The sequence below is a fragment of the Chaetodon auriga genome, chromosome 5, assembly GCF_051107435.1.
Source record: "Chaetodon auriga isolate fChaAug3 chromosome 5, fChaAug3.hap1, whole genome shotgun sequence".
In the NCBI taxonomy this organism is placed as follows: domain Eukaryota; kingdom Metazoa; phylum Chordata; class Actinopteri; order Chaetodontiformes; family Chaetodontidae; genus Chaetodon; species Chaetodon auriga.
This window is the reverse complement of record NC_135078.1, coordinates 25,009,843-25,023,113: the sequence shown is the minus strand read 5'-3', so window position 1 is coordinate 25,023,113 and position 13,271 is coordinate 25,009,843. Positions and strand designations below refer to the sequence as shown.

Below are 13,271 nucleotides of genomic sequence, written 5' to 3'. Positions count from 1 at the left end.
ATAAAATTTCAGCTTCACATATCAAAACAAATCTTCTGAGTTTTGCTGCAGTCCCACATTGCATCGATCAATAAATCTGTAATTCCACATTGACTAAATGTTCATTCAATATAATATCCTGAGTATTTGATACTGGTTGTCCACTTAAACGATTGTTGTAAATTCTGAGAGATTAACAGCAAACAGATGAAGTTTAGATTGTTGTTTACGTATATTGACACCTGTAACTTTTGAATACTGTCTGATTGTCTCTGCAAGTGGTTCTATGAGAGGAGTCTGGAAACCCTGTATAGTATCCCTCTCTAACGTAAATCATTAATATAAATCTTAGCTGTAGTTTAATAATAAATAAATAATAACAGACAGATCAGATTAAATTAAGTTCACACTGGCTGAAAAGTGGCTGAAGCCTGAGCTTATTCCAGCCTTTTCACATTCATTAGTTTGTACAGATCCCTTTAGATGTATGTTAAATACACTGAAAAGTCCCAAACAAAAATTCACTCACTAACATACCTCAGTTTTATATCTATAAGGCATTTTTGAAGATTTTAAAAATGCATTTAGAATATATTTTGTGTAGTCCACAAATTCACCCCTGTAACTGTTCTACATCTTAGTTTCATATATATTTTTGTATGTGTTTCCCTCCGTACAGTAGCTAAATACTATTACTACTATTTTACTATTAAAGAACAGTAAAATATACGTGATGAATTTGGACTGAGAACGTCTTTTGTTTAGTGCAACATTGCAAAGGGCTTCCACATGGTTTGTCTTTACATGATTTACGTGGTTTGTGCTCTGTAACAGCTTTCTACTTTGTCTTGTAGGATATTTATACAATCATTTTACAAAATCTTTAATCTCAGATGCAAGATTAAATTTCCTTTAAACAAGAAAGGCCACTTGTGACGATCAAGTACTTTTTCAGCACTGAAAAATCTGTATTGTGCCTATTTTAATTAAGTGTTTGATCCATATGTATGTATCATATCTGGTAAAACCTTTGCGAATCTGTTTGTACGTCTAGTTTATATTTAACATCGCAATTAATTAAATGTATATGTCTAAAGTCTGAAGTCTCCAGGCCCACCTGGTTTTAACGGAGATTATGGTCGGATACACAGCTGTAGGAAGGGCTATGTTAGTTAACATGTATCTTGTCATTTGAATGAATATGGGGGCCAATTTGTGTTCTTGTTAAAGCTCAGCTTTTGTGATCTGACCCAGCGCCCTCAAAAGTGCCATGAGAAGGGGGGAAAAGGGACACATAGGCTGGAGGCGCTCCCTGCTGAAACAGAGGTGGGCCACTAGGCGCTTGGTGCTGCACTGAGGGGGGCGGGAAAGCTGCAGCTGGATAACCGCATGGAGCGACTGGTTGTGGCCACTGACTATAAGAGCCACTTGCTGTGCTCGCATGTTGAGTGGGATCTGGTGCTGGGTATCCATAAGGACCTGGACCTGCGGGCACAGGATAAGGTCCAGTCGGGATGGCAGGGGCAGGGAAGTCGCTGTAACTTGGGGCCCCAGTGGCTCCAGCTGGGTAAGGCCCCATAGCCTCACCAGGGTAAAGGGCAGCAACGTGAGAAGGAACGATGAATAGTGGAAACACCACCTCTGGATCAAAGGCAAAACTGATGTCCAAATACACCTGGGGAAAAAAACAAAATGTATCAGGAAGTAAAATCTGTTTGTGTCAGAAATGATCTGAATTAAACTGCCATTGAAATATTAATTAAGCTGATCGTGCTGTCCCACAGATAAACATGATTATTGGATGTTATTATACAGTAAATGTATATGATTGTGATTTAAGACAACCGCTGCCTGTTCTTGTCTTAATCACAATTCATTCATTTCTGAGCTGATGCAACATCACGATTACATTATTACATACCTTGAGGTAATATTCAACTGAGAGGATTTCACAATTATCGAGAGAGGGGATGACATCATCAGGAACCTTAATTTGGCAGGAGACCGTTTCCTCTGAGTTCTCTGTGATAGTTTCTCCAACCATCTTGCAAAGACTTTGGTCGGTGCTGTTAGTGGAGCCACTGGCACGGTACACTACTTTCTTCTGCAAGCTGAACTTGGGCTTCATTGTTTTGGAGGAGGAGTTGCAGATTTTAGCAACAACAGATAAAGTGTCACCTGTCAAAAACAGATTCACCATACATAAAATATACAGTACACATATGAATACTGCATATAAGTGCTTTAAAATAGTTAATAAAGTGTAAAGGAAAGATGCAACAGTCATGCTAACATTAACATCTGAGTAACCTCCATCTGACTTAGTAATAAAACAGTGTGCAAAGCTGTAAAGATATGAAATCCTCTGACAACACACTGCTTTTATTGCTTGATTATGTTCCTAGTGACCTGGAGTGACTTTACCTGGAGCGCAGACCTTCTTGTTAACAGTAGCAGACATGCTGACCTGTCCTTTGGAGAAAACCCCAACTTCTTTCCCCACTGTACCAGAGAGGGGGCACTAGAACAAATTATACAAACAAACATTATTTCACATCAGCTCAATGCATCATATGTCTGAGTCTGAGGAGGAAACACCGTCATCTGGGGGTTAACCTTTGGATTAAGCCATCATTCTTCAGGTTAAGACCATAAAAACTAGACTGTAACAGCTCATAAATCAGTTTCAGTTCAGTTTCCTGTTATCATATCCTCCCTGACCATGGTGTTGAACAATACTGCATGCTTTGTCATGCTTCTCTAATAAGCCATACAATCAAATCAGCAGATTTAACGCTTTCAACACTGCCTTCAACAAAGTGACGAGAAAACTGATGGGAGTCAGCTCCCATCTGAGAGCTGATAACACTTTCTTTCTATTTTTTCTTATGAATGAATACAATACAGAATAATAGGATGATAATATTAACTAATTATTATTACCCAAGCATGGTGAGACCTTTTTATGTTGCGCTGGTTACTGACATACAAAACATAGTTCAACATATATATAAATACACACATCAATACACATGTGTAGTAGTTTTTGATGGTTTTAGATTATTTAAAGTTTTTGTACCAAATAATGTAAAATCATGGCATTCTGGAAATTCTAACGTTTGAATAATCTAAGTGATGTATGAGCACACATACCAATAATAGGTCAATCAGCAAAGCCAGAGTGGTACAGAGTGGTATGTGAAGAGATGTTTGGGAGGATAAGGGGCGGCTCTTATTACTGAGGCTAGCTAAATGATCCAGCTTCTGAAAAGAGCTGGAATTCCCACAGCTGCTTCACTCCTGCAGCACGATCTCCTCCATTTCCTGTTTGCTCAAATAGCTGTTTGTGGTTTCTTCCATTACTCAGTATATTGCACGTTGTATCGTACAAACTCTCGGATTACTGTGCCTGCCTCCTCCTCCTCCTTTTCTTTAAGAAAGGTCAACTGTTATGTTAGTATTTTCTGCTGAAGTGCATGTTCAGACATATTCGGTATAAAGCTGTTCAACTGTTAAGCTCACACTTAACTCTTTATTGTTGCCTTTCCCTCAACCCCCTCTAGTCCATTCTTTCAGTTGAAGCCAACTCTCTCTTTAGTCATGTGTCTTCTTATTTTAAGTATTTTCCTTTTAGACACCACAAGTCAATTTATGTGCTGCAGAAGAAGTTCATATTCATAACATGTATCATTGTAAAGTCCCACGTACCATTACTTGGCAATGGTTTGAGATGGATCTTGACACAAAATTGAGCTCTTTGTGTGCTCCAGTCGGCCACCGCCAGCTCCTGGACATCTTTGCTTCAAGCGTGTAGGCAATACTTCCATGAAACCCCTTAAAGGATGATGGCATCTCCCTGTGAGATACAACCAGTCCACCAATGCAGTTGTGAAAGTAAATAATGACACAGAACTAATGCAACAGTAGATGCTTGAAATTCCCACCTACCCCTGTGGGATTGCAAGCCTGAACTTAAAGCAATGGACTCCTTGGGGAAGTACAGTGCCTGCAATGAAATGAGAATCATTCAAACTTCCTGTAGAGACCTTACAAATGAATGACAGGGCCTTTGTTTACTGAGCTGGATTCATGAATTTTGTATTATGTGCTCCATGAAATTGTGAGAGTCATGGGGTTCTGGGAAGCCCACATGCACACATGAACACGTGTGTGTACAGTACTTCTGAATATGTTCATTATAAGATATACAAGAATGGACCATCCAAGTAGATAACATTCATTCAAAATGCATTTTAGGTGTTTTTTGTTCATACTTAACAGATTTATATATACAGAGAGATAGATACAGATTTTTTTTTTTTTTTTTGCAAAAGCATAGGCCTGTCTGAAGACGTAATGGATTTGGACAATTTGTACTTCATAGTAAAATCAAGCAGGCAGTGCTGAGATCTTCAGGTACCAACATGTAATCAGGGGCGTAATAACATCCACAAGGCAGCTTGTGATGATGTTACACTCCATCCATCACCATAATCAAGCAAATCAAAGGGCCATCACTTTTCTTTGGCCTACCTTCCGTATTTTCTCCCAGTAAGTATTCTTTGACTTTGAAGTATCTCCTGTGCGCACTGTAAGATTTTTTGTTATCTCCACTTCCTTCGGTCCAGTGGACGCGCGCCTCCCCTTTGGCTTTGATGAACAGGCTCTTTACTTTGGTGTCTTTTGACAAAGTGAAAGTGACTGTGCCTGAAACCGGATCTCCCTCAGAAAAGGTGTCCTCTTCGTTGAGAGCTTCGTGAGTTAGTGTGAAGTCCTTTATCGGAGACATTTTACATGTATCGGCCAGGTACGCTCCGTTTTTCCAACTTGTGGCTGCGCAGCATAAGGCGGTGGCTCAATGTTTCAGTTGACATACGATATCCGGTTCCGCCCGACGAGCGAGATGAAAAGAAAACGTCCAACATATCCTGATGTCAAGCAGAACTGTTAAGCAATCCAAGTATCATTACGACAGAATGTTAAATCCAGGTTTACGCAATTAAAAGTTGTGCTTATAGAGTCTGTAAGCACTGTACGGTGTGCACTGTTTTAAATGTTAACCTACAACACTGGAAAGGGGGAAAAAAAACTTTCAGTTTTCATCTATAGAGGAAATGAAGAAACAGGTGTATCTTTGATGCAATGAGATTATTTGCCTCGAAATGAAAACATGGATTCAGTAGTTAAAACGTTCTTGCTCACACTGAAAGAGTCACAGAGACACTTTACTGTTCTTCTTTCATTCTTTATTGAAGTATTTGAGTCAGAGAAACTGGCAATTCGAGAGTAAAACAAATCTGGTTTGCAAACTATTGTGTAATGAGATAGAAGTCGATGTCTCATGTTAAACTCAACAGACTTCAAAATACAGTGAATATATAATATATACTGTACATATATTTGGCCTCTTAGTTGACTGCTTATATTAAAAAAATATAAAAGATTTTTTTCTTGATACATGTTGTCCAGTTTCTTTCCACTACCCTCCAAACAGAGGAGTGAGGTAGAGTGAGAGGTATGAATTATAACGCTGAAAAAAAAAAAAGATCAGTCTAGGACACGTGAGTTGAACAAGGCACGTTAACCACACAGTGTATCCTGTTTGAGTAATAATGTTATCAGGACAAAAAACAACTACGTCTGCAACGGTGACATACAATGCAAAAGTCCTATTTTTGTAAAGAAATGTGTACATGCAAAGAATAAAAATTGCATTCAATGGCTTTTCCGTTTTAAATTCACACATTCAACAACACTCATAAGGCGTTAAAGACACAATTGAAACGACTGGATTTCACATTTTTAACTATTAGTATTTAGCATACGTTCTATAATCTTTCCACAGTGTTTTCAGTATCAGAAGACGGAAAAAGGAGTGAATATGCTGGAGGAGCTTCATCTGACTGAGACAAGAAGTCTGTGTTCATTGGTGGAGCAGAAGGCAGCTGGTTGTATGTGGGAGGAGTGGGGGATATGTGAGAAAAAGGGGACGGGTGGATATCAGGGGCACTTGGGGTTGCATGGAAGGCTGGTGCAGAAGGTGGAGGGTGAAGCACAGAAGATGGAGCTGTAAATGGATCTCCATACTGAAACGGCTGCTGTGGCACTGGGTTCTTGTAGCCCTCAGGGTATGCAGGTGGTGGTTCTGAATAACCGTGGGCTGAAGGGAAGTTTCTTTGGCTTGGACCACCAAAAGCCCCCGCTGGATAGGGACTCATAGCCCCTGCAGCATAAGGAAAGTCCGTGTTGCTTGGGCCCCAAGCAGCCCCACCTGGGTAGGGACCTGCAGCCACACCAAGATGGGCGCCAGGAAATAACTCAGGAGGACAAAGGAAGACAGGGAACATGACCTCTGGATCAAAAGCAAAGCTGATGTCCAGGTACACCTGAGAAAAAATATGACTGCATCACTTTTAAAGTAGAACAGCAAGAGAGCATCTGACAGTCACAACAAATCTGGAACGTCTTTATCAATATTTATGGCTCAACAGTTTTAGAAAGTCAGTTCAAACGTAGCTCTGTAAATAGACGACACTTCACCATGACTGCTACGGTGTTGCATACCTTTAAAAAGCACTGCACTGCAAGAATGTCACAGTTGTGGATCGTATGAATCTGATCATGAGGAATCTTTATTTCACACTTGACCTCCCTCTGCGTTTTGGGTTTAATACAGTTGCCAACCACTTTCTGGATAACGTAGTCCTCATTTTTGGTGTGGCCTTGGGCACGGTATTGGATATCCCGGATTAAAGAGAACTTGGGCGTCATCTCAGTGGAAGAAGAATTGTCGATTTTTGCAACGATCACTATAGTGTCACCTGTAAAGAGAACAACACAATACTTTGGATTAATTTAGGTCTATTCAAATCCAAGTGCCACACAGGACAAAGCAGTCTGTTCCAGAATGTGTATCACATAATGACAGTTTCTTACTTACTTGTACTACAAGTATGTCAGGTAATACCCCCAACCCCCTAAAATGTCACCAAAGTTTATATCAACTCTTTTTTTCATGCTTCTAAAACCATCACTGACAGCAGACCATATTCATGGCAGACATTTCAATTTGTCAAGAGCACAGGTGTAAGCCAGCATGCAGACTACCAAAGCAGAGGAATGCCAGATTGCCAGATTCAGACAGTTCATGAACAATAGCGTATTTTATTAAAACAGATTGCTATTTTGTCTATTTTACCTCTGACAACCATTCGGACAAAAAATGTTTTTCAATATCTGCCTTCAGCCCAAGATTTCCCTTCAAGGCTGGAACCTACCATGTTTGAAGAGGAATTTTACTACCTGGGGCATAACCTGTCCGGTCAACGGTGACATCCATGTGCACTTTCCCTTTCGAGAAAAACCCCATCTCTTTGTCTGTTGAACCGATCTGTGGTGACTAGAATTCAATAAACAGAAATAACAATTACTTTGGATCCACTTCCATTATTAAGACAATACAGTACATGATCCAAGTACAACCCAGATTCCAAAAAAGTTGGGACAACAAAAATAAAAATGGAATGCAATCATTTGCAAACCAGCTGCGTTAACCAGCAATGCTTTTACGAAGCGTTCCTGAGCCCAGGAAGTGCTATCCTTCATACAATCATGTGTTCACAAAGTGGTGAACCTCGCTCCATCCTCGCTTGTGAACGGCTGAGCCTTTCCAGGATGCCCCTTACATGCCCAATCATGACACTATCACCTGTTACCAATCAACCTGTTCACCTGTGGAATGTTCCAAACAGGTATTTTTGGAGCGTTCCACAACTTTCCCAGTCTTTAGTTGCTCCTGTCCCAACTTCTTTAAAACGTGTTGCTGCATCATATTCCGAAAAATTTTACAAAAATCAATGAAGCTGATGAGGTAAAACATTAAATATATTTTCTTTGTGCTGTTTTCAATTGAGTATAGGTTGAAAAGGATTCGCAACATTCTGTTTTATTTATGTTTTACAGTGTCCCAACTTTTTTGGAATCTGGGTTGTATTATATATTATATATTATAGAGCAGTGACCTAGAGTGTCACTGCACTGCCCTTTGAATCTTATTGCATACAGTACAGTGTGATACTGTCAGAAGAAATGGTATCTATGAAAACTGTAAACAATGAGGTGTAAATTTCCGAAATAACTGGGAGCACAAATTCAAATCCAAATCCTAAATACACCTTTTTCATTGCAGACATATTGAAAAGCACTGGAACTAATGCAGTTAATGATGTTTCTAGATTATTCAAGTATTCGAGCAAGCCAAGCTAGTAAGGGAGCATGCACAATAGCTGGAGCCTGGTACTGACCCCTCTAAAGTTATTGATTACAACTGTCCTTTTCCTACTATTAAATATTAAAATGTCTGCTGTGAAAATGGCAAATTACCTCTACTACATTGCGGTGGGATTGATTTAAGAGCTGGATATCTCAAAACCTCAATGAAAAAGCAAAGCTAATTGTGCGGCTAGATATAGCGAGGGATACATTAGAATGTGGTTTGGGTGAACTGTATATGCATATTTTTAATGTTCTATAGTTTCTCTTCTCTGCTACATCCCCTCATGAGGAGCGCATCCAGCCGACTGTAACATCACATCTTAAAATCTCCACAAATTCATGGATTAAGTATATAGTTTCTGTCAAGTGACAAATCTGAGATTTCTGTATCCATGATGATTCAATATTTTACTCACCATCAGAGAATTACGGTTTGGAAAGGACTTGGAGACAAAATGAATCTCCTTGTCTATCGTACGGTTTGCTTTCCAGCCCCTGGTCAGCTTGACTTGCAGCTTGTAGAAAATCCTTCCATGAGGCCCCCGGAAGGTGGAAGGCATGCTTCTATAATGGAGAACCAGCAGATTAATGTTATGTCATCCCAAATGAATTAAGATCAGTTATAGATTGTGCAAGAGAAGGCCATTTGGTTCTGCTTGTTACAAAACAATGACATTGTAAAAGTGCAAAAATGACTGTCTTACTGTACAATTACCCTTGAGGTATTTGTAAGCTGAAGTCATAGACATGGGTTCCTCGAGGAATTACAGTGTCTGAAAAGGAAAGGATCTGGATGTTAATACTGACAGTAGTCTACTGCAGTCACTAGCTTTTACTTAGCTAGAATAAACAGTAATGAATGCACTGGTGGAAAGTAAATAAGTTATTTTATGGAATTTAGTATTTTTATAATTTGTGCATAATGAACATATACATAGTCGTTTTTCTATTCTGTATCCCGTCCACTTCCTTATTCTGACCCTTCTGTGCCACCGCATTTGCTTTTTGTAATACTTGCTGGCTGTAACAACTTAATTTCTCTGGTGTGGGATCAATAAAATCTTATCTTATATTAAACTTCAGTACAATTTGAAGTGACTTGCTGCACTAAGTTTTACCATTTACACATTCTGCCCATTATATTAATGTAGTAAATTAATAACAGCTGTAAATTAGTTATTAGTTGCACTGTTTTGGATTAAACTTTAAATTGCAGAAATTAGCTCCAACTTGACCAACTATAACATTACAGATGCTGACACATCAATACCTCAGGAATAATATTGCAACATAACCAGATTAACGTTATATAATAAGACTGAAAAAGGGAGAGGTGTGTAATCTCGCTTTTAATTCATATTCCTGAACATATAACAACATCAGATGTAACTAATTTTTATACTATGGTATTGTTATAACTATTGGCTGTGAATATTTCAACCTCACCGACCGATCGTGTCTTGACCACCACACCATGTCAGTATTAACGAACAGGTTAAGGCATGCATAAATAACAACACATGACCGCCTACCTCCCGACTCCTCCGGGATAAAGAAGTGCTTCAGCTTGAAATACCTCTTGTGTGCAGAATACGTGTAGGTGCGATCGCCGCTCTTTTTTCTCCAAGACACTTGAGCATCTCCTGTCGCTTTCACAAAGAAACTTTCAATCGTGCTATCCTTTAATAAGGCCAGCGTTACTCTGCCAGTGAGAGTGTCCCCCTCCGAAACCGACCTGTCGTCATTCAGCGCGTCGCAACTCAGCGTAAAGCTTTGGATTGACGGCATTGTAAAGCGGGTAAAGAAACGACAGCTGTGTCGGTTTAATTGATAAAAAGAGAGTCGGTTCGATGCACCCGACTACTTCCAGACGGTTTCCGTGTATGTTATTTTGCTAAGATGGCACCAGCAGCGCCTGGCATTTTAGTCAGGACACGCCCTGAAAGTGTCCTGTTTGCTCCAAAACCTCTACCGCCATCCAACGTCCAGAGGAGAAACTGGGGGCTCACAGGAAAGAAGACCACTCAGAGCAAAAGCGCACTGTAACGGTTCAAAAACAATAGCATGGAGCCCCCTGGAGGTCAATCATGGGAAAAGAGTGACGTGACGGTGGTGCGCACAGGTGGCGCAGAGTGTGAAACTGAGTGCGCTCAGATGATAGAACTGTGGGAAAGTTGTCCGGAGCGACAGCTGCTATGTGGATGGTGCTCAGCACACACACTTCACCATGTGACACACATATGACATCTCTTCTACATCTAACCGAGGAGCTTGGGTGTCTACAACTAATCGTTCGAGTAAATGTGTGTTTTAGCGACTGTTTGTCCGCAGGGAAAATTACTTTTTTTTTTTTTTTTTTTTTAGAACTGCGGTCACTGAGGATACGTTCATGTCAATCACACTTCTCATATGGGTATCTGTCCTTCGAAATAAAAGGACAATTGAATAATCCTAATAGAAAACGTTTAAAGTAATTTAATTTGTTATTTAGGTGAATTTTTCAATTCACAAGCAGAGAGAGTATCAAGCATTTGTGAGAATATTTACCGCAAATAATTAAATCTACAGCAGTGAGTGGCTTATTATCACTCTACTATGTTGGTCACACTGTATTTTTTCCCCACACTAGTAATTTGGCCATGTTTTCATGACGCTGCAATGAACAATAATGCTGCACTTAATATATATAACATAATTACAACTTCCTGCTTTTATTCTGAAGGCTTGACGCCTGTTCCGGAAGTCTTGCTTGAAACTTAAAAAAGCGAGTACCTTAAATTGCGATGAAGCGCATGAGATTGTGCCATTTATTTTATTTACCACTAGCAACTGACGACTTTCAATGTTAAATTGTCTTTTTTAATTCTTTCAATTATTCTGTGGATCATGGTGTTAATTCTTCACCATCAGTTAGATGGGCATGAACGATTTTGGTGACTTTTAAGTAAGTCATAAACTTATCATCGGACATATTTGTTAATAGTAAAAAAAAAAAAAAAAAAAAAAAAAAAAGAAAGAAGAAGAAGTGGGCGGGGAAACCACCTAATGCGCATGTCAGACGCCTCGTTCAAGTAGATGGCCGTTTTGGCGGCCCGCCAGCTAGTAGAGTGCCGGCGTCTCTTCACCGACCTACCGCCAAACTTTTGTAAGTCTGACTAACCTGCTCTTTTTTCATTAATAATAAAATTTAACGTGCCTACTTTTAGTCACAAATTTTGACACCGTCTTTTATCCTGTTTGGTTGGCAGCCTAGCTAGCTAACGTTAACTTAACTGGAAAAATAACCAAACGGTTCGTGAGTGTTTGTTTGCTCTGCCGAGTTTGTTGTTTGAATAAGTTGATTTACAAACAGGTTAAAAGTCTGTTATTGTAAATGGCACGTTTGAATTCTTAGTCCAGGGTGGTTTAAAGGGTCTATGAACATGAACATGAAGTATTAGCCTCGTCTTTAATGTCGCCTAGCAATTAAAAACGGCTTGTAGCTGAGTGACATGCTCGCGCTCAGAGACAAGGCCAAAACGGCAAAATTCGGGAGTCTGTCGAAATTAAAAGAAAACGTTTACGGTGTGTATTAGTCATACTTCATACCAATCCTAGCTTTTTAGTAGGCCCACATAATGTATTTACATTGAAGAATTGATAAAATGAAGTATACTCAAACCAGACAGCAGTTTTGTGAAATGTTGCTTTGTGAATTGTTGTTTTGTTAAATGTTGTGATGTGTTAAATGTTGTGTTTTGTTAAATGTTGCAGTGTTGTCTTAGATGTTATGTTATGTTTTGTGAAATGTTGTTGTGTTTTGACCCTCAGGGCCATGGTAGGAAACGGCTCCAGAAGGATTTTGGAAAACAAAGGTAGGAAATCAAACTTGAGACATTTTGCTTTTTATTTGTGCCTGGGTCCAGTCCATGTATTTATGAATTTGAGCTTGCAGTTACATTCCTCATTTGTGGTTTAATGGACATCTGATGTTGCACATTTTGTGTTGTTTCCTCTCTGTATGCATGAGGTGGGGTTGATTAGTGAAATAAGTTATGGCCTATGTCTTTGTCATAAACATTTTTCCTTGACTTTGATGGAAAATGTCTTGAGGTCAAGGAAAGATGTGAAGCAGTATGATGGACAGTCGTTGTATCTGAATGTGCATGATCAAGACTTGTCCTCAGCTTCAGTGTATGTCCACCAAGCATGTTCAGACTGTGCATACACAGTATATGTCATCAACAATGTGGTCTGTATTTGTTTTGTTAAGGGAGCATTCACAAGAATTTGAGTTTCCCAGTCTTAATTAAACTGGACTAGACTGACCTCATCACTTTTCATAAAAGTCCACAAACTCAGTCCTCTCTTCACTGTCTGTAGTTAAATGTAATTCATCAATACTGAAATTACCATCATGTGTTAGTACCTTTCTAAAATACCCGTTTGTACTTTCCAAGTTTGCCCTGGTTTAGATAATAAAAGCTAATCTCAATCAGCTGGTGTTCTGTCAACAGAAAGTGCTATGGAGACAGTTACCCTGCCAATGTGGTGAATACAGTGAGGGAGGAGGGGAGAGGTAAACGAAGTAAGGGCCACAAGACGACCAAATGCAACTGATGTGAGAAAACAAACGGACCAAAAACAGGAGAATAAAGGAAGAAAAAACGAGTTCTCGTCCTGTAACATTGGCACAGGTTAGTTCCTGATAGATGTGTGCTGCTGAGCATGATTCTGCTGTTTTTGTATTTGGTGTTGTGTTGCTTGGCATTCAGAATTACAAACCAAAGAGCAGCGGTCTTTATGATCTGCGTTTAAACTTTTTTGTGCTAATATAATGGTTATTGCAGTAAGATTTAAAGCCTTCACCTCATTTTTTTTTATTAGAGAAACAGAAATAACTTTTAACTATATGCTGTGGTGCTACAAAGATTTGAAAGTTTTGCTGCCTAAAAAAAAGGTTATAAATGCTTGCTCACTATGAAGTTTTCATTGTTAAAAGTCCAAGTTGAGGCAGAAAGCATTTTATAACTTATTGG

General features: G+C 39.3%; 3 protein-coding genes across 3 annotated transcripts in view; 1 reads left to right on the top strand and 2 right to left on the bottom strand.

Annotated features, from left to right (window-relative positions):
* Positions 1-544: 544 nt before the first annotated feature.
* Positions 545-4,827, bottom strand: LOC143321085 (arrestin domain-containing protein 3-like). The gene is made up of 6 exons (XM_076731210.1): positions 4,513-4,827; positions 3,928-3,985; positions 3,688-3,835; positions 2,404-2,500; positions 1,901-2,157; positions 545-1,654 (listed from the first exon to the last, which is right to left on the bottom strand). Exons 1-6 carry the CDS (start codon positions 4,766-4,768, stop codon positions 1,211-1,213), a joined length of 1,260 nt encoding a protein of 419 aa, XP_076587325.1. The 5' UTR covers positions 4,769-4,827; the 3' UTR covers positions 545-1,210.
* A 379-nt stretch (positions 4,828-5,206) lies between these two features.
* Positions 5,207-10,252, bottom strand: LOC143321474 (arrestin domain-containing protein 3-like). The gene is made up of 6 exons (XM_076731849.1): positions 9,786-10,252; positions 8,969-9,026; positions 8,670-8,817; positions 7,282-7,378; positions 6,544-6,800; positions 5,207-6,365 (listed from the first exon to the last, which is right to left on the bottom strand). The coding sequence occupies exons 1-6, from the start codon at positions 10,039-10,041 to the stop codon at positions 5,808-5,810; spliced, it is 1,374 nt and encodes a 457-aa protein (XP_076587964.1). The 5' UTR covers positions 10,042-10,252; the 3' UTR covers positions 5,207-5,807.
* A 2,579-nt stretch (positions 10,253-12,831) lies between these two features.
* LOC143320700 (uncharacterized) overlaps positions 12,832-13,271 on the top strand; it is a 45,128-nt gene continuing 44,688 nt past the window's right edge. The window contains exon 1 of the mRNA XM_076730557.1: positions 12,832-12,929. The gene's annotated coding sequence lies outside the window, so the exon portion shown is untranslated. The remainder of the gene's footprint in view (positions 12,930-13,271) is intronic.